Source organism: Eschrichtius robustus, chromosome 12 (genome assembly GCF_028021215.1).
Source record: "Eschrichtius robustus isolate mEscRob2 chromosome 12, mEscRob2.pri, whole genome shotgun sequence".
Lineage (NCBI taxonomy): Eukaryota > Metazoa > Chordata > Mammalia > Artiodactyla > Eschrichtiidae > Eschrichtius > Eschrichtius robustus.
This window is the reverse complement of record NC_090835.1, coordinates 69,228,470-69,249,237: the sequence shown is the minus strand read 5'-3', so window position 1 is coordinate 69,249,237 and position 20,768 is coordinate 69,228,470. Positions and strand designations below refer to the sequence as shown.

The window sequence follows — 20,768 nt, the reverse complement described above, 5'->3', positions numbered from 1 at the left end:
GAAGAGCAAGGTTTCAAGCCGCTGAATCTGTCTTGGGGCGCATGACCCTGTGACTCCCTGCTCAGGTGAAGGGCCCCAGGGAGGGGCCTTGGCTCTCTCCCTTAAACTGAAAAGAGTTCCTACCTCTGGCCCAGCCCTAAGATCAGCAATTCGGCCATGCCTACCCACCCCCTAAGCCCACTCCATTTGGAGTCTTTGGAGTCAGGAACTCTTGAGGTCCGGTGCCTATGGATCAGGGCCACCATGTGTAGTTAGGCTGGTCAGATCCTGCCAAGGATATGAACTGGGGTGAAATCCATCCCTCACTTCTTGCCAAGCCATGTGCCCCAGCGTAGAGCTGGCTTGCCCAGAGGAAGGAGCACATTTGCTAATTCACAGCACAACACTGCCTATGGAGACTCTCCACAGTGTCCTTTGAGCTTCTCAGGCTCTGGCCCTCTGGCCTCTTTGAAGCTCTCCTACCCCAAGAAACTCTCCAAAGGTTTGCCCTTGGCCCGAGTCTTCTCACCCTGGCAGTTCCTCTCATTGATGAGAAGCTTATAGCCCTTCTTGCAGCTGCATTCGAAGCTGCCCACTGTGTTGCGGCAAATGTGGTCACAGCCCCCATTGTTCAAGCGGCACTCATCTATGTCTGGGGAGGCAGGGCAAAGGAGAGAGAATCAGAGTAATACTGAAGGCTGGGGACAAACAGGGAGACAAGATCCCTCCCTCCCTCACAGAGACAGGGAAAATCAAGGAGAGCCCTGGGCCTGCCTCTTCCGACTCCTCTTTCTCTCTCCCATCTCTGTTTCTCCCCCGTTCAGGGTATCTGTGGCCATTAGTAACAACCTTGTTTCCTGAGACTGAGTCTTCTTAGAAGGGGAAAGATGGGAACCTGTGTCAGGCCCTCAGGTAATTGCCTAGAAGTAGGTGGGCACCTGACCTACAGGGGGCTAGTCCATGCCCCTCACTCTGCCACTGACAGCCCCTCCCAAGAGAGCTGGTGGACAGGTTTTATCCCCTTACTGTCCCCCACCCCTGCCTGCCATAAGAGCGGGGGTGGGGGGGGGCAGAGAGGTGGAGATTCAAAGGGGCAGCGCTTCAGAGAGGAGGAGCTAGAAGAGAGGCCAGGCAGGGAGGACCTCCAGGGGAGCCTGTGAGGCTGGGGAGCTGATGGGGGGAGGGGTGGGGGCCAGGCAGGGGGCTGGGCTGTGAGAGGTCTGGAGAGACTCAGGCCTGAGGCAGCTTTCAGCACTAGGAAGGGAAGGGAAGGAGGGGGCACGTGAGCGGCTTCCTTCCTGAGGTCAAGTTCCCCAAGCGGGTGGCAGACAGGACCCAGGCTACTCACCCCTACTTGGGGGAGGGGGCAGAGGGGGCAGTCTTCCACTTCACTCTTAGCATACCTGTCAACAGTCCTTCCTAGCAGCAAACCTCTCAGCTCTGGCTGTCTGACCTGTGGCCCCAGCCCTCCCCCCAACCCCAACCTCCTCCGTGGCCTCTCTACCAGCTGTTGGGCCAAAAGACACAAAGAGCAAGCCCAGGCCTTCCTCCAGTCCCCACTCCTTGTGACCAAGGGACACAGACCTGATGAATCACAATTTTCAGTATGGCTACCCTCCCTTTTTCCTCCCCCGCTCCACCTTTCCCCTAAACCTGGCTAATTAAAAGGGGGGAAAATAGAATGGACAGTGTGGGAAATTATACCATGATAATAGCTAACACAGAGTGTTCACCATTTGCCAGGCACTGTTCTAAGACTTTACATATAGTTTATATGTAACTCATTTAATCCTTACAACATTCCTATGAGGCAAGCACTTTACTTGGTGAAACTGAGGCACAGAGACACTAAGTAACTAGCCCAGGATTGCAGAGTTAATAAGAGGCAGAGCTGGAATCTGAACCCAGGCAGCCAAGCTCCAGCATCAGTGCTCCCAACTGCTACCCTAATCTCCCTCTGACCAGGAGAGCCTTTCCATGGGGAAGGTCTGGGGAATGTGAGTTAAGAAGGTTATGGAACACACCTGTGACCTTGTGCATACATAGGGCTCAAATATCCTTCTAGACCCAGGAACAAACGTGAATGGCATGTTCATTAACCAAGAGGGTTAGGGACCCATAGGGGAAATGGGAATAAGAGTAAGGAAAACAAAGTGGGGCAGGGGCAGGGGCACTAAGGAACTGGCTGGACTTTTTTTGTGCCCCTTGAACTGAGATGGGGAAAGGTGGGCAGGAGACAAGCCTTAGTCACAGCCTCAGTTATTTACAATCAGGATCGTTTCCAGGGGGTTGAGGAGGTCCCACAATAGGTACTGTATCTCTGGTCCCAACCTCAGCCCCTTACCCTTACGCTCCTGTCCTCTGAAAACCCTTACCTTTGCAGGTCTTCCTGTCCGGCTGCAGCATGAAGCCCACAGGGCAGCTGCAGTGGACGCCCGTCGCTGCATCGTGGCACTTACTGTCGCAGCCCCCGTTGTTGACAGCACAGGTCTCTGTTTAGGAGGGAGGTGGGAGATGGTAACCTGGTTATCAGCTCGGAGGAGTCCCAAACGTGAGGGTATAGGAGGGAGCACAGAGGCCCAAGGGAAGGCCTTAGCCTCCCTGTGCTTTAGAAGGAGCATTAAGCGGAGGCTCCCAGCCCCCTTCCTCCCATCACTCCCACCCCCATCCCCTCACAAGTACAGCCAAGCAGTCCACTTCCCTGCCCCCTACTTGATTGAAACAAGGTGGACAGCAGTGAGGCAGGTACAAGCCAGAGCTGTCAGGCAGGAATGTGCTGAGGGGGTGGAGGAGGTGGAGAGGGGAGGGCGCAGGGAGGGATGGAAGCTAAGTAAGGGTGGTTCTCGCTGCCAGGGAACAAGAAGGGACAATAGGAGTTTCCTCCTCTTTCCACCGACTATCTCAAGACTATCTCGTTGGCGGGTGGGGGGTCATGGTGGGACAATCCTGGGAAGAGTGAGCCTGGTGATTCCTAAGACAGCTGAGAGATGGCCATCAATCCATTTCCCCTTCTTCCCTGCTCAGCTGTCTTAAGAAAGATCCCAGTTCCAGGACTGACTGCTCATCCTCAGAGGAGACAGCTAGTACTCCATCATTTCCCAGCCCCTTCCCGGCTACCTCCAACTCCTCCCGGGCCCTCCTTTTAGTTCCAGATGGAGATAAGCTGGCTGTTCTGTTGTTATTTTACTTTCCTAATGGGGAGATACTGTCTAGGCTAGGGGAGGGGGCAAAAGGAGAAGAATCCAGAGGAGAAGGAAGGGCATAAGATGATAGGTGAGAGAGTTAGAGAACCTCAGAGCTAAGTCTCTTCTGTTGACCCCTCCTGACTGGTAAGCTTTCCCTTTGCTGAGAGGTTGGAGTTGGGGGAGTATGGATGGGCCACTCTCCCTATTTTCTGAATTCAGAGCAGGAGAAAAATAGAGGTTTAAACTGCAGCTCAGGAGAGTCAGATGAGCCCAGGAGAAAAAACATCAGCTCAAACAGTGCAAGGCCCTGACGCAGGGACTGTGAGGGAGGTGTGGTCCATCCTCTGGGGGGCCTAGAATTCTCCCATTAGAGAGACAGAATCCTGAGGCCTCCACTAGGGAAGAGAGGAGAGAGGGTCTCAGAATCAGGGGAGCTGAATGAGAAAAGCGCTGGAGAGTACTATCATCTTCTTGAATCTCTGACTCCTAAAACTCAGGCCCAACCCTTGTCACTGAGGAGACCAGCAAAGCAAAGACTCCAGAAGAAGCCCAACTATGCCTGTGGGTCCCTGGTCATGCCCTGGACCCTCAAATGCCCAGGTCTGGGAGCAGCCACAGTGGGATCTCCTATGTGTCACTCCCACCTTAGTCTCTCCTGAGGTTCCCCGAGACCATGGGAAGAACCTAGGAGGGAACCTTGACTTCAGGCTCCAAGCCCAGCCATCCCCCACAAGAGTGCTCTTAGCATAAGAAGAAGCCCTCTAAGCCCTGGAGCAGGGAGAGGGGAACAGAGATCCTGCACCAAGTCTAGTCAATTCTGAGGGATCCAGGATGGAGAACAGTAGAGCTGGCACACTGACCATTCCAGGCTGGACCAGGAAGCTGGGCATAGCTGCCTGCCCCTGCAGAGCAGAGCTCTCCAGAGGGGCCTCCATGGCTGCCTCAAACCTCTGCTCTTCAGGCTGTGTATTTACATCACAGTTTAATCTGTGCTTATTCTGTGTCAGGCACTTAGTAGACGCTATAATGCACTATCTCCATCATCATAGCAATACTAAGAGAGGACTCTTATTCTCCCTCTTTTACAGAAGAGTAAACTGAGGATCAGAGAGGACAGTAGCTTGCTTAAGGTGGCACACTTAGAAGATGGCAGAGCCAGGATTCAAACTCAGGTCTGTCTGAACTCAAGTGTTGTGCACTTAACCGTTATGGTGGGAGAGAATGGGGAGTGATGCTGGGACTGTGAGCTAATATGGGTAAGAACCCAAGAAAGATACCCCAAGGAGGGGATGGCATCTAACCCCATCCCACCCCGATCTCAGATGGCACAGTGGGCACGATGGGTAAGTGCAGCTGACTGGGTCTTTAGCTGTGTAGAAGGCAGAGAGAGGGAGGGGACAGATGGCTGGGAAGGGGTGAGGTGTTAGGTGGGACAAAGGAGCAGGAGAGGCAGGAGAGTGACAGGATCATGGAAAGAAAACCAACATGAAGGCTCCCAGGCCAGCTCGTGGGGACTCAGGTTTCCTGTCACTCAATGGGCCCGGTACCCAGGCTGCCAGGGGAGCCCGTGGGCATGCGGTTAGTGGGAGCCCCAGCGGGTTAGCCCTTCCCCTAGCAAGCCAGCGAGAGCAAGCGGAGAGAGCAGACATATTTACCATTAGAAACGGCCTGAGGGGGGATGTGCTGCTCTAGCCGCCTTTCCCCTGTTTGACATTGTAAAAAAGCTGTTTAGATGCTGCACAGGGAGCTACTGTGGCCCTCTGTGCCCCAACCCCTCCCCACCCTCCTCCTCCTCCCTGCAGGCCCAAACCACTGGCCCTAAATGATAAGCTCTGAGGCTCCTACACTTCATTCCCCAGGGTTGTCCTGCCTGGTATTCTCCAAGAAGCCAGGCTCCCACCGAGTGACCGATGGGAAGCTGAGTCTCAGAGAGGGGCAGTCATGGGCCCGGTACTACACAGCATGCCAACGGCAGAGCTGGGATGCAACCTCAAGTCTTACAAGCTGCCAAATCCCAAATCCCAGAGGGTGCCCACCCTTTCTGCTAACCTGTACCGCCCTCTCAGTCTCCCCACTAAATCTGAATGTCCTGATGGCCCCGAACAACGAAGTTTCCTTCTACCAGGGCTGGGGAGAAAAATGAGATACAGGTCAAGGTAAAAATAAGTTCTACTGGAGAAGAGGGAGAGGAACTTGGAAAGGACATAGCTATGAACCTTAGAACAGCCTCATTTGCTCTCTTCTGCCTCACTTGGCCATGGCCCAGAGCGTGGAATGGGTCTTGATTAGAGAAGAGCTCAAGCTTAATAGGAGTATTTTCAAAAGCAGCCATGCCCAGGACTATCTAAACAGAAACACATCAGAGAGGGACCCGGCCTCACACCCATGGGCCCCAAGCTCTGTCCTAATACATGCAGCTTTTCTTTGGGGACTGCATGCAATTTCTTCTGGGAGTCTCTAGGATGTGTGAGTGGTCCAGGGCATCGTAGGAGGTTTGGAAAGCAGAAGAATTAGACTTATGAGGGAAAAAATGAAAGGAGCTGGAACAAACCGGCCTGGAGAAGGCAACACGAAGACCTGAAAATGTTCCAAGATTTTGGCGAGTTAGTTCAGAGGGGAAACACGTAGCAAGAGAGATTTTAATTAAGGAGCTTTAAAACTGTGTGTGCAAGTCTCTGGAGCAGGTAGGTACCTGAAGGAGACCTTTAAGAGCACCGTCTGCTCCCCAGTTCTTGTGTCTGGGGGAAAGGCAGTGCTCTCTGCAGAGACGGGGTGGGTCTCTGGAGTGAGGTGGGAGAGAGTCTGGTTCTGAACTGGAATATCTTGTCTCTCATAAACACACCAAGTGACTGTGTTCACACCTTCCCATCCCCAGCATGTTGTATCCCATGAGATGAACGCCCATCCGTGCCCACAGGACAAGCTTGCCCCTGCCTGGCTCAACACAGCCTTTCCCCCTGCCCAAACTCTCCGCGTTCATTTCCCACTTTTCCAAGGGGACACCTTGTCCCATTGTCTTTCTCAGCACTCTGTGAGCACATAGTAATTGGCCTTCACAAACAACAACAACAACAATAAAAACTAAAGACTTTTAGAGAATTAGGAATTAAGGAATTGAACTCATTCATCTATGGGACCTAAAGATATGTGAGGTAAGGCCTAGGACTTCAGGACAAGGGGTCCAGGGGTTAAGAAGGCCCCAAACCAGGGTGAGAGGGATGGGATGCCGGAATTGGCGAGGAAGTGGGAAGGCTACAGGCAGAGCTCCACTGGAATGTGGAGGAGAGAGGAGGAAATGGGGGCCTAGGGTAAGAGGACTGGAAAGGAGATTTACAGGAGGAGAGCAAGGAGAGAGAGGAAAAGATACCTGGAGCCAGGAAACCCCATTTGTCAGTTCAAGGCTGTTTGTTCCAGGAAAGAGCACTGTGTCCCACCCTCAGTTCCAGAGTGGGGACACTGGGTTGTGACAGCTCCCATCTTACCATACTTGTCAACCAGGACCTCTGCTCAGGCTTAATCCATTGCATTGCCCCAGCTTTCCTCCCCCTTCTCAACCATGGCCTGGGTCAACAAGCACCTCTGCTAATTATTCCCAACCTGGCAACACTTTATCCTGGATGAAGAGGATGGTGAGGCTCCCAGGGGTGGGGCAGCAGAACCAATGGGTGGGGGAGGGGAGGAGGGTCAGGTGAGCCCTTCAGTCTCTCAGAGTTGTCTCTCACTAGACCTGGCATTGTCTGGGTCTTCAACCCACTCACCAGTCATTCTGCTCTCAGCACCCGGGCCCCATGTGCTCCCCCCTCCCCTGGTTCCCAAGGGCCCCTACCCCCACCCCCATCACAGGTGGACTGAGTTCTCCACTGGCCTCACCCACCGATGCACGTCTTCCCGTCGGTATGGAGCACAAACTTGACATGGCAGCCGCACCGGGGACCCTGCTCTGTGTCATCGCACGTGTGCTGGCAGCCACCATTACCATAGTTGCACGTCACTGTGCAGAGAGGGCGGGAGGCCTGTCAGCTTGCTTCTCCCTGGGGACCCCAGTTCTCCATAACACGGAGACTGGTCCTCTAATCTAGCTGCCTCTCCCACGCTCTCTTTTCTTCCCACCTCTTGCTGCCAAGGCCCCACGCCCTTCCTCTTTGTCTCCCCTTCTCCCCCACTGCCAGCCCAGTTATCTCACATTTACAGTCCCGTTGGTTCTTGGTGAGCTCGAAGCCAGGGCGGCATTCGCAGGCAATACCCCCTTTGGGTGTCTCCCGGCAAATGTGAGCACAGCCATGGTTCTTGTTCATGCAATTCATTCCTTCTAAAAGGGAAGAGGAGGGCGGTGAATGTTCTGTACTCCTGGACGCCTAGAGGAAGAGAAACTAGAAGGGATAGCTGGGGCCTAGGGAAGTGGGAGGATTTCACTGAGGCTACAACACAGAGGAGACTGGCTCCCCCTCACAGGCCCCCTGTCCTGCCCATAGAGCTGGGTGCTAGTGAGCAGAGCTCAGAACTATTCTGAATGATATATGAGTATTGACAGCCAGCCCCTCAACCCTGCATGATCACCCTCTCCTTCAAACAACCAAAAACTAGTGTCTAATAGTTGCCCAGCACTGTGCTGGTACTGGGTGGATCTAGGAAGGATCCAGAAAAATATAAGACATGATCTCTTTCCTCAAAGAGCTTACAGTCAAACTGGGAAGAAGATAAGTAACATTTATCCTGTGAGTGAGGAGTAATTAGTACAGATAATTACTATATGTCTTATTCAACAAGTATTTATTAAGCTCCTACTACAAGCAGGGCAGTATGTTAGGTTCTGGGGATACGAAGATGAATTAGGCATAGTCTCTGCCCTCAGGGATGTCACAGTCGGCGGGGGTGGGAGGGTAATGGCGGAGTCACAGAAACAGACAACACATACCCCACTGCTCCTGCCTGGCCCTCCCAAGCCAATCCAAGGAATAAGGCATGGGTGAGGTCCTCTCAGATAGCATCGGCTTAGGGCTCAGCCATCTACAATTAGGAGCGACACCCATCTTGGGTCTGGACACAGAGGATGTCCCATGGTAGCCTCAATCCCATACTGACCCCCAGCCCCAAATGAATTCTCCCAGATTTTGCTGTAACCCCGAGTATCTGTCCATGGAACCCTTAGGATGTAATTGGGTTGAGGGACAAGAGAAGAAAGAGTAGCAGAGGGTGGGACCTGGGGGGCACTGAGGGGAAGCTCCAGAGCAGGTGGAGAGAGAAGGCTGGGAGTGCAGGGCTGGGCCCTCCCAGGTCATAGGCTGACCTTCCGGCCGCTGGATGCAGGTGTGCTGGTTGTCGCTGAGGAAGAAGCCCTCCCGGCAGTGGCACTCATAACTGCCCATCATGTTGACACAGCTCTGCTGACAGCCACCGTTGCCCTCGGCACACTCGTCCACATCTGTGCAGGATAGGTGGTTGGTGAGGCCATGGGTGCGGGCCAGGGTCTGGTTATGCGCTGGGACTTCAGCACCCAGGGCTGAAAGCAGTCTTAAGAATCCAGCACACATGCACATCCCCTCCACTGAAATCCAACTCCCAGCCTTATGCTAGGCAATTCTCACCCACTCATCAGCTAATGTTCCAGTGCTTGTGAAGAGGCCACCCTAAGAGGGCAGAGCTGGGGAGTTACACAGGTGGGGAGGGGACATTCCAACATGGCCTCCCTTTCCTTCACCTGTTGAAATTGGGTCTGAAGGTAGAGGACATTAGGAAAGAAGTCAGAGCAAGAGAAACAGGGATGAAGATAAGGATGGAGATTGACGATGGGGAGGAAATGTGGGCAGCTGGTTGTGATGAGCAGCCAGGGAATCAGGGCTCCATGTGCAGGGAGAGCTTTGGCCACGGTGCTGAGGTTGGAGGGACAGGGTGGGGAAAGGTAGTGAACTTCAACTCATTGTGGGGCAGGGACCATTTCTGTGGACAGGCCATGACCCCGTCCTTCCTCCCCTTCCCCCATGCCTGGGCTTGCTGCCACATTCCCTAGCCTTTCTCCTATTTTGGTTTAACAAAACAAAGTCTGGTAGCTTGGCAGGGAGGGATGGGGGAAGGGCTGCCAGGCCACACCCTAATTACCAACCCCAAATCACCACCCCCAGGTCCCAAAGCCAAGCTCATTCCGGGGCTCCCACTTCAATGCCTTGACTCCATCTCTATGCTACTTACTACCCTCCCAAGTTCACAGTCCTTCTCAGTTTTCCTTGGCACAGGGAGGCATCAGGGAGATGGACCCAAATGGACCATCTAGCTCCTAAGGGACCTGACTCCTAAGGGCCTCATCTGTCCTTCTCTTCCCATCGTCTCTGCTGAGCCCTGAAACCCTGTCCTTCACCCTTCTGGCCAAGGGCAGAGAGGCCCAGATCCAGCAGGCTCCTGCCTGAGACATGCATCTGTAGGGAAAGCCAAGGAGGTATACTTTTTTTTGCCTTGTTCCTGTCCCATCTCCTACACCCCTGACTTCTCCCTATCCCTGTCTTCCTGCTCTTACCCCGTCCTACATTCCATCCTTCTATTTGCTCCCTTCTATTCCAGCCTTGTGATTTTGCTACTCTAGCCAAGTTCTTTCCTCTAGTTCTCAGTGGGGAAACTGAAGCCAAGGGCATGGATGACTTAGGGTTCCCCTAAAAGCCAAATGTTGAGAGTTTGAACCCTAACCCTGAGGTTAGGGAAGCATCCTCCTCCTCCTCCTCCTCCTCATTGACATTCCTCCTGTTTATCGAGCACTTACCATGTACTAAGGATTGTACGGGGCTCTTTACACATGTTCTCTCATGGTGAATCACACAGCAGCCCTTTGAGTGGGATACCACCATCCCTATTGCCCAAGGCTCCATAGCTAGTAAGCAGCAGAGCCAGGATCTGTCTGGAGCCAAATCATCTTCCTACCATGCTCCACCTCCTGTGACTAAGCCCACTACTGTCATATCCTGGCCCTTCCCCTGAGAACACTTTCTAGCAGCATCTCCTTCGTGTTTTTCATCCAGCAGAAGGATTATTTCATCCTCAGCATCTAGTTTCCAGGGGGAGGCTGACTTTGTTTTCTATTTTGTGGGAATGCAGCTTTTTGTTCACTTTCCTCTTCTTGCCTGGGAATAGAAAAGGCTAAAGACACCTCCTCCTCCACAAGACATGCCCTGCCCCACCCTCGCTCACCCAGACAGTTGTGTCCGTCATGTGCCAGGTGGAATCCATCATAGCAGGTGCATCGGTAATTGCCAGGGATGTTGACACAATCGTGCACACAACCTGCATTATCCTCCCGTTCACACTCATCCACATCTGTGGGCAAATAGGAGTTGAGGCAGCTGGACCCCACTGCATGCCCCCGACTGTCCACCCCTGGGCTCAGCCTTATGGTGGTTTTTAAAAAAATATATAACCTCTGTGTATGTGTGTGCTTGTGTATGTGTCTCTGTTTCCCATAGTTACTTTCATAGCCTACAAACTATTTTGCATTTTGCTATTTTCATCTAAACTTAAGTCATAAACATTTTTACATTTCCATCCAGTCTTTCCAATTATCACTGTATATGGCTGCAAAATATTCCATTATGTTGCTACATCATAACTTATTAATCCCTTTTCTCTATTGTTAGTTTCCTCCCATTTATTTTTCTATCATAAATGATGCATCAAAAAACATATTCTCCCAAAAAAAAAAAATATATATATATATTCTCCCATATATTGTTTCTTTGAATTTCCTTTGAACAAGTTCCTGAACATGAAATTCCTGGGTCAAAGAGTATAAATAACTTCAAGATTCCTGCTAGGTATGACAAAATCACTTTTCAAATCATAATGTCACCAGGAATTAACGAGTGTACCTTGTGCATTGAAGTCTTAACCAGCACCGAAGGTCATAAATTTAAAGTAACATCTCAAGACTGCTTTAATTTGCATTGCTTTAATTATGAGGAGATGTGTTTGTTTATAGTATGAATTTCCCCTAGGGTAAACTGCCTGTTCTCATTCTTTTTGGGCATGGCATAAGGGTCTAAAGATGGAGGGTCCAGTGTCAGGGAACCTCAGGCCTTAGTCCCATGATTCTGATCCCCCCACCCAGTCAGGCTGTATGGCTGTGAACTGTTCCCACCAGGGCCTTAGCCAGCATATATGGTGGTGCCTTTGTGCAAATTAGAAAATGACACCCTCTCTGGGAAGAAACAGCTTTCCTCCAGCCCTCTCCCCACGCCAGCAGGGACTGCAGGCTTTAGTGTAATGTACAGCGTGGCCAACTGAGAGCAGCTCAGTGGGGGTCTCCCCTCTCCGGCAGGTCCCCCTTCCCCAGGTGCCCTCCCAGGCTCACCTTTGCAGTGTTTACCATCCCCTGTGTAGCCAGACTTGCAGATGCACTTGTACGACCGTGGGGTGTTCTGGCAGATCGCATCGATGTGGCAGTTGTCAGTCCCCTCCACACACTCGTCCACATCTGGCAGGGGCAGAAGGAACACATGAGACCCTCTCTTGGAACCTCCCAAGGGGTGTCTTGAAGGTGGTCCCTCAGGGCAAAATCCCCTCTCCTCTAAAATAGACAGCAACCCCTCCAGAAGCAGGTGGCCTCCCATACCCCTCCGATTTCAGAATCTTTCTGAATTCCTGAAATTCCTGTAATTTCAGGAATTCAGAAAGAACGCCCACTCCCCTCAAAAATACTTAATCCACAATGACAGCTAAAATTCCATCATTTGAAACACTCCTCTTTGATTTAAAAACAAACAAACAAAAAACCTTTGGACTGGGTAGGTAGCACACTTGATTGGAAACATTCAACCTAGGGTGAATTAGTTTACCTTTCTTAGGAGCAGACTTAGAAGGAGAGGGAAGAGAAAGGTACAGGGACAGTGGCCTCTGGGAAAGTGGCAGGGTCCAGCGACTATTGGTAATTCAAGGAAGAAGAAAGGGAGACAGGGCATCTGCGGAATCTTCATCTGCCTCACAATTCCACTTGAGACCAGGCCTGCTCCCACTTGCCCACCATGGCGCCAAGAATCTTTGAAGGAAAGAAGTTCCATCCTGGAAGATTTGCCTAGGCCCATCCCTCAACAGCAGAGGGACTAGGAGCTGGCAGGGGCTGGCACCAGCAACCTGAAGCCTGATAAGTGCAGCCCTTGCGGCTCTCCAGCTGATTCATCCAGGCCCATCCATCCCACCACCCTGAGCTCTTTCATCTAACCCCAGGTGTACCTCGCTCTGACACAAGGTGCTACTCACAGAGCTCTGCTGAAGAAGAGGCCACCCAAGATCTAGCAGAAAAGACAATGTTCAGAAAGGACATAGGAAAGAGAATAATTTATCATCTTTGGGCAAAAGACTCCAACTTCTGGGGCAATGCTATGGTGCCCATAAAGCTGAACTGAAGTAGGTGAAAATGTTTCAGTCAAAAATGCTTTATAATTTAAGGCTGTGGAGGTTCAGAGATGACTCTGACCAGCCAAAAGGAGAGACAAAAAAGTAACATGAAGCAGGATGTGTCGAGTGCCACGAGGACATTAGAGATAAGGAAAGAGGGTCCTCAACCTTGGCTGCACATCAGAGCCAACTCCCCTAGGAGATGCCCAAGTGCTACCTCCAGAAATTCTGGTCAACTGGTCTGGGCTGAGATCTGGTCATCAGTATTTTTCTAAAGTTACCCAGGTGAGTCTAATATGCAGCCAGGCTTGAGAATCTCCATAAAAGGGAAGATCAGAGGAGGAAGAGACAACTTCTAGCTGTGAACTAGGAAACCCAGGGTAGTGTAGCAATCTGCAAGTAAAGAAATGGGATTTGAAATCAAGATCATAACTTCCAAGTGTGATCTGTGGGTCATAGAATTGCTTGGCTTTTGTTAAAATGCAGATTCTTAGGCCTGATTGCTGACCTATTGAATCCAAATCCTTAAGGTGCTTGATATATTTTTTATTGAATGAATGAATGAATGGATCAGTAATTGCTCCAATTTATAGACACCCATGAGTCCTAGCTTGAAACAGTTAACTGTTCTTTTCTTTTTGATGTCAAGAACTTCCAGGGTAGGACTGAGGCTTCCTGGGGCTAAGAAGGGAACTGAAATTTGGAAGAGTGCCCCCAAACACCTGCCTCAAATCTTCTGGGCTTCTATTCGGCTCTGCACTCTACCCTCCAACTCTCTGACCCCTCTGCAGCAGTCCACCATGCCCAGTGATCTAATTGCTGTAATTCACACTTATTCTCCCCCTCCCTCAGGCTCTGCAGTCATGGCATCTGCCTGGTAGCTCACCCTAGGAAGTCATCCCAAAGTGAATGGATGGAGAAGAGGGGGCATAGAATTCTAGTTCATGAGACAGGGCAAGAGGGACCTGTGTAGATAGTAAGAGGCTGCATGGAGAATCAGTTTGTCCAACTTATGAAGAGAAAATGGTACTAAGAAACGTCCTATTGTAGAAAGACAATAATCAGCCAGTCCCAGGTTCAAATCCAGCCCTACCACTCTCTAGGGCGTGTTTTCTGATTCTCTTATTTGTTCCTCTTTAAAATGGGGATGATAATACCTTCTCATGAGAGGCTGTGAACAGCTGATGAGATAATTTGTGTAAAGTACCTAATAAAGTATCGGAAGCTTGAGATGATAATGATTAAATCACTGATTCAGATAACAGGTGCTCTATGACTGTGCTAAGATGGTAGCCACTAGGCACATGTGGCTATTTAAATTTAAATTACTTTAAAGTTCAGTTCTTTAGTTGTCCTGGCCACAGGCCAAGTGCTCAATAGCCATATGTGGCTAATGGCTAACACAGTGCACAGCACAGGCATGGAACATTTCCAACATCACGGGAGGTTCTATTGGACAGCATTGCTCTAGGAGTTCTGAATAAGGGATACCCTGGGCCTGAGTGGACCAAAAAAACTCCCTGAGGAGTGGGACTCAAGTTTGAGTTTTGGAAGTTGGGTAACCATTAGACAGTTAGAAGGGGAAAGGACATTTCAACTGTGGTTAAATGCATGAAGAAAGACTAGGCACTCTGAGGTCCAAGCCCTTATTCTCTGTCCCCACATTTGCACATGCCCCCCATGTTGGGGAAAATATCTTTTAACAACTAATTCTAATCTTTGAATGGAATCCAAAGTTTTAGATGTTCTTACTGGGTCCCCCGGAGGAAAGGGGACTGGATGATAACCCCCTTCCCTGTGGTAACCCTTGTGAGTCTTAGAGGCAGGTACAGAGCACTGGACAATGCCAGTGACTAACAATCATCCTGTTCATCCTGCTTTGAGCCCTCTTCCCCTTCTGTGTCACTCCATCCCTTCCCCAGCGGCCAGAAGGACAACTTGGAAACTCATCTGGAAGCTCCTCCTCTAGGGCCATCTCAGAGGTACATGCTTGTCTCTGAATCAGCTGGGGCTTTACAACAGTCTACATCAGGCTGTCTGGGCTCCCAGTTCTTCCGTTTGCCTCCGATTCAATGCTCACCGGTACTAGTGGATCCTGATGCTGACTGCAGCAAACCCAGGCTTCCTGGCAGAACCTTTAGACCCTTCAGGCAGTTGGGCTTTTCCTGCCATCTTACCCCTCCCCCTCATCCCCTACTCATAATACTTATCCCTCTCCAACACCTAAACCATTCGACCCCTTTTCACGCATTCACACATCTCATTCTTCACATTTGAAATGCAGTCCTTTCTTTTTTCTTGTAGCCACACTGTTCCCAGCTTCCCAAACCTGGCTCAAAAATTGTCTTCCCAAAAGCTCTTCCTGGTAAGCACTATTCCTGGTAAGTTCCAGGTCCTAGGGGACTCAGGTTGCCTCAGCTCACTTGCAGCTATTACTGAGTTGCTCTGCTAATGCTTTAAAGCCATCTTGTGTGGCATGTTCAGCTTTCCTCACTTGGCTGGTCACTCACTGAGGATGGAATTATTACTTGGATGGAATCTTTTGAAGCAGAACAAGCCTAAAACAGAGCTCTGAAGTAGGGCCCCAAATTATATCCAGTGTCTCCTTTTGCCAGTTCGTTCTTTCAGAGCTCCCCCCACATATGCCCACCCCCAATTTGTCCATGCAGGGATCCCTTCAACACCCATGGGCACAGTCTCATCTTAGTTCATTCTCTCAGGGTGCAGGTGTTTACTAGTTGGCTTGACAAACCAGGTGATACTGTTGGGCAAGGATTGGTTTAGACCAGTGGCTGCACCCTGGGATTCCCAGGGGACCTTTTAAAAAATGTGACTGTCTGGGGACTTCCCTGGTGGCACAGTGGTTAAGAATCCGCCTGCCAATGCAGGGGACACGGGTTCGAGCCCTGGTTTGGGAAGATCCCACATGCCTTGGAGCAATGAAGCCCATGTGCCACAACTACTGAGCCTGTGCTCTAGAGCCCGCGAGACACAACTACTGAAGACCGCACGCCTAAAGCCCGTGCTCCACAACAAGAGAAGCCACCGCAATGAGAAGCCCACGCACCGCAATGAAGAGCAGCCCCAGCTCGCAGCAACTAGAGAAAGCCCGTGCGCAGACCCAACACAGCCAAAAACAAACAAACAAACAAATAAATAAATAAATAAAATGTGACTGTCTGGGCACTCTCTTAGACCAGCTGCATCAGGATCTCCAGGGTGAGTCTGGACTGCTCTCTGTCTTCCTTTCCCAACTCAGATAATGTGATAGACTATTTGCCCAAGCTGGGAAGAGACCAGGGGCAACAACATGACAGAATGTTTGAGAAAAGGGGTTCTGGAGTGATACTGTGTCTGTTCAATGCCAGCTGCACGCATGTCCTTGTGGTCCTGGGCCAGCCTCTGAACTTGCCGGCTCCTTCCTCTGTAGATGGGAATAATGATCACAGCACCTCCTCATGGGGCCACCATGAGTATCAAATGAGTTAATACTTATCAAGTACTTAGCACTGCAGTGCAGGCATACAGTAAATGCTCAATAAAGGTTCGTTATTTTATTCCTTCTCTCCAACCTTCTCCCCAGTATCCTTTCTGAACCCCTCTCCCCTTCCCCCTTCCCCTTCCCAAAGCCCCATTTGAGGCCTGGTGTGGGGAGATGCGGCACTAGGGGAGCACGTGATGGTACAGGGAATTTGGGGGAGACATATCCTTAAAGGTATCTATGTCACTGCCTACTCTGCCCATGCTGGGAACTGCCCAAGCAGCAGGTGAAGTGGGTGAGAGGCCAGTTGGGAACCAAAAAGCTGCCCTCCACAATCCTCTGTAAAGGCTGTCCTTTTGTGCCCTTTCCCCCACCCCAGGCACTGGCCTGGATCACAAGCTGAATCAGGGGAGAGTGGTGGCTGCAAAGACACTACAGATGAGCCAAGACCTCCCTGCCTCACCTTCTCCTGGCATGAATGCACAGGTCTGTAACGGTGGCAGCTTTTCCCAGCACCATCTGACGTTTCTTCTGGATTTGCTTCAGCACCTAACAGAGCACTGCATAAATTCTGCTAAACAGGGAGGAGGGGTGGGATGAGGCGGGGGATATGAGGGTTAGAGGACAGACTAGAAAAGGTGGATTATTACAACACAGGCTTAAGCATTAAGATTCCCTTCTGAGGATGGGGAAGTGTACCCTAAAAGGGAAGCAGGAGGACCCCCAAGGAAACACTTTATCTGCTTCAAAATTTTGCCCAGGTCCAGCTCTGGAATAACCAGGGAAAATGAGCAGGAATGCAGGCTGCAGAGAAGCAGATGCCCGTAGGTAGAGTCTACCCCACCTTTATGTTACTACAGTTGTCACCTTACTACTCAGAGGGGCTGGGGGTAGTTGTGGACAAATTTGCTGGGCCCAATGCAAAGGTCCAAAGGAGCTTGCTTGGTGGCCTCATGTGCCCACATGGCTGTGGCATCCTTCTTGCCCAGCCAGGATAGCCCAGGATGTTTGCTGTGTCTACCTCATTCCTCTATTTTCCTCTCTTGAAATGCCTTCGAACCTCACCCATCATTGAGGACCCAGTGTAGGTGCCACTGCTGGGAAGCTACCTTTGACTGGTGCAGCTTTCTCTAATTTACTCTTTCTCTTTAACTCCAAAGGCTTTTACTGTCAGGTTCTCTCATCCTCTGACCAATTGCTATCTTGTGATGCCTCCCACATGCTACCTTACACCATTACTTAACTTTTGGTTCCTGTGTATTATCTTCCTATGGAAGCTCTGAGCTCCCTGAGGCCATGGCTTCTGAATCTTTGAAACCTGTACAGCAGCTAGAATAGAGTTGAGCATATTCATTTAACCATTCAACAAATAGTTATTGAGCATTTGCAACATGCCAAGCACTGTGCTAGGTGCTGGGCATTCAGCAGTGAACAAGACAGACTTATATATATATATATATATTTTTTTTTTAATTGGGGTATAGTTGTTTTACAATGTTGGGTTAGTTCTACTGTACAGAGAAGTGGAATTCCTTGTGCTATACAGCAGGTTCTTATTAGTTATCTATTTTATACATATTAGTATATATATGTCAATCCCAATCTCCCAGTTCATCCCACACACGCCCCCCCACCCCCGCGCTTCCCCCCTTGGTGTCCATACATTTGTTCTCTATCTGTGTCTCTATTTCTGCCTTGCAAACCAGTTCATCAAGACAGACTAATATATTAAAAGCATTTAGTAAATATTTGCTAAACAGATGCATGGATGGATGCATGGATAGATGGATGGGTTGGCGGGTGAGTGGATGAGGTCCATACTGTGGCATCCTTCCTGTTCTGTGTTACTGCAGAGAAAAAGCTCACTTCTTTTCTCTCCTGTAACCCCACAACTGTGCTGGGTAGAAGACAGTCCCAAGAAATTTAGTTTTAAGTTAAGGGTAGAGAGACTGGTAACTCAGAAATGGTAAGATACCCACTTAAAGGCATCTATTTGGTCGTGCTGAAGCCAGAAGAGATGGGACCAACAAATCTAGTATAAGAGGGAATCCTATAGAATACACAGGTCCTCAGGGTCTTCAGATGCTATCTGGGGTTACTCAGGCATCTCTTCAGAGTATCCTTGTCAGACAGACGTTCCCCAGCCTCAGTGCTAACACCTTCAGGACAGGGCACCAGGGGCCAACGTTCCATTGCTGCTCCTGGTCAGTTCCCCTCTCCTTTCTTCCATGTTGCCTCCCACATCCAAGTAACATCCAGAGTAGAACCAGCTCAGGTTTTGGCCATGACACCCTAACCTGCAGCATGTGCACATATGTGTACCTGCATATGTGCATATCTGCTCATATGCAGGTACCCGTATGTGCACATGCTGGAGACTGGCATCCCAGCTCTGGCTTCTCAGGCTGTCTTCTCAATTTGGAACTGGGCTGTGACCTCAGCTGGAGCCTGGGCCCATCCTCAGCCTGGACAAAGCCTAGGCAGGGGTGAACAGGCCTGGAGAGAGTCCAGGAAACCACACAGACGACCCCAAGGAGAGGAGACAGAGTACTTTGTTCTTTTTAAAAAAGTACGCTTCCCTCTCCTACAAGCTTAGCCTGCTCAACTGAAGAGCCAGGAAAAGCAGTTGGTGCTTGGTGACTGGAGAGGTGCAGGGCTGAACTTGATAGTGTCCTATCTTATTCCTAATCCAGCTCCTTGCTTATGTGAATGTGCCCCTAAATGGACAAGAATTTTCTCCCTTTCAGTGTGGACTAAACCAACAACCCTGAGTCAGAGGTGTTTAGAGGATGGGTAGGGTAGAGGGTAGTGGGAGTGGGGAGGAAAGAACAGAATACTGGAGAGGGAGTCAGGCCGTGGGCTGAGGCACATTCCCTTTTCATGATGATCAGTCTTCTCTCTCCAAATTGATGGGAAAAAATAACAAGATAAACAGTGATGATGTCAGATGATGTATAATTCCATTAAGCATGCAAAGTTCTTTCATGTAGGCCATTTCATGTGGTTCTCAAACAGTCCTGTCTCACTGAATCGATGAGGAACACGCCAGAGACAGTATCTTGGGAAAGAGAAAACAGCTAGTGTACAGCCAGGACTCAGGTTTTCTGACTCCCAGTCTGGCGCTCTCTCAGTATACAATGTCTTTTATAAACGTATGAGGGAGGAATCGTGCCTTAGCTGTCATCGCCCCCCCCCCACCCCAACTCAGCACTTAGTTCAGCACGAAGCAAGCATCCACTATGGAACCACGGAATGGCCTGAAACTGACATTCGGATGTTCCTGGGAGGAAGTCAGCAGTAGGCAAACAGATGCTCCCAGGCTTTGGGCATGGGGGCAGCAGGGAGGAGGGCAGGGCTGTGTGTGGGCAGCGAAGGAGGGTGGTTGCACCATGGTGCGAGCAGACAGAGTTGCAGTGAGGAAGGGGTGGGCAGTGCGGCAGCGGGCAGGTGTCTCCTGCCCTTGGATTCACTAGGCTGGGCGAAGCAGCTGGTTAGAAACAAAAACAAACACCAGGGATACAGGTTCCTGCTGTTAACAGCTTCAAACCGCCAGAGGAAAACTCCAAATAAATATAATTAGAAACTTGTAAAAACGTCCTCTCTGTAAACCTGCTCCCCAGGGTCTACCCTTTAAGCGCCCCCCTTCTCCCAGCTCCCCCCAAGCCCACATATCCTGACACTCCACCCTCTCGGAGGGATTCCTTAGATCTGTTTCCTTATTCTGGATCCTCTCTCCAGCCCAGCAGCTCCTGCCCAGGTCTGTCCTCAGCTGTTACCATCAGTGACCAGAGGCACATAGCCCCTGGCCTGGGGCTCTGACATCCACACCCCACAGATCTATCTCTAGGGCTATGGTTCTAGCCACAGGGAAACCATAGGTAAGAGTGAGGGCCACAGCACCCTATTTAAGGGGCATCATTCTGCCTGTAGGGCCAAATTGCAAAATCCAATGGCAACTACAAGACGGTGCCTTGGTCTGAAAAGGGGAGATGTCTAGGTTGGAGCACAATAGAGAGGGTTACTCTTGGAAACTGAGACTATATGGTGTGGGGCAAGAACTGGGGCCCTGGGGCCTTGCCCAGAGAGTACTCAGTTCCCAGGACACAAACATTTCAGCTCTACTTCCCAATGCTGTTGGATACATGTACATTCGCACACAGAAACACACACGTGTCCTGCAGGGGCTGTTTCCAGGGGGAAATACTCCACTTAAGGACACGGTAAGAGCTATCGGGTATGTGAGGCTCCAGGAAAGTTGTTGGGGGTGGGGGGGGAGAAAGGAAGAGTAGCCACATGACGTAGACTCGGGCAGGAAAGAGTGAAGCAGGGCCCAGGGAGAAAAAGGCACGAGATTCAGGCAAGAAGCCTGGGGAGCCCCAGCTGCAGGATTGGGGCTTGCTATAGTGTCTTCCACCTTCAGCAGGAAGGATTTTGAAGAGATGCATAATCTCAGAGCTGAAAGGGACCCTACGGATACTCTCGTCCATTTCGTAAGTGAGGAAGAGAATTTCAGTTATTTCCTCAGAGGCCCCAACCCTCGGGCTCTGCATTTACCTAAATCCACTGGTACCTACCATACTTCCCACCCTGTGCCATTTGGGGCTGGCAGTATGTGGGCATGAAAAGAAGAGAGTGGCCAGTCTGGTGACAGAGGGGCCAAAGGGGACGAGGAGGGGAGGGTCCACGTTCCCTCTTACTCCAGGCAGCTACCTCCTCTACCCCTCAAACATCCCTGGGTTGGCAGTTGTATC

General features: G+C 50.6%; 1 protein-coding gene across 2 annotated transcripts in view; it reads right to left on the bottom strand.

Moving 5' to 3' along the window:
• Positions 1 to 20,768, bottom strand: part of SCUBE3 (signal peptide, CUB domain and EGF like domain containing 3) — a 32,793-nt gene that overhangs the window by 7,804 nt on the left and 4,221 nt on the right. The window contains exons 2-8 of one of the 2 annotated variants that reach the window (XM_068557257.1): positions 11,494 to 11,616; positions 10,338 to 10,463; positions 8,452 to 8,586; positions 7,348 to 7,473; positions 7,039 to 7,155; positions 2,355 to 2,471; positions 509 to 631 (exon numbers count right to left, since the gene is read on the bottom strand). In XM_068557257.1, coding sequence (XP_068413358.1) covers positions 509 to 631; positions 2,355 to 2,471; positions 7,039 to 7,155; positions 7,348 to 7,473; positions 8,452 to 8,586; positions 10,338 to 10,463; positions 11,494 to 11,616 — 867 coding nt within the window. The remainder of the gene's footprint in view (positions 1 to 508; positions 632 to 2,354; positions 2,472 to 7,038; positions 7,156 to 7,347; positions 7,474 to 8,451; positions 8,587 to 10,337; positions 10,464 to 11,493; positions 11,617 to 20,768) is intronic. The other variant, XM_068557258.1, reaches the window with a different exon arrangement.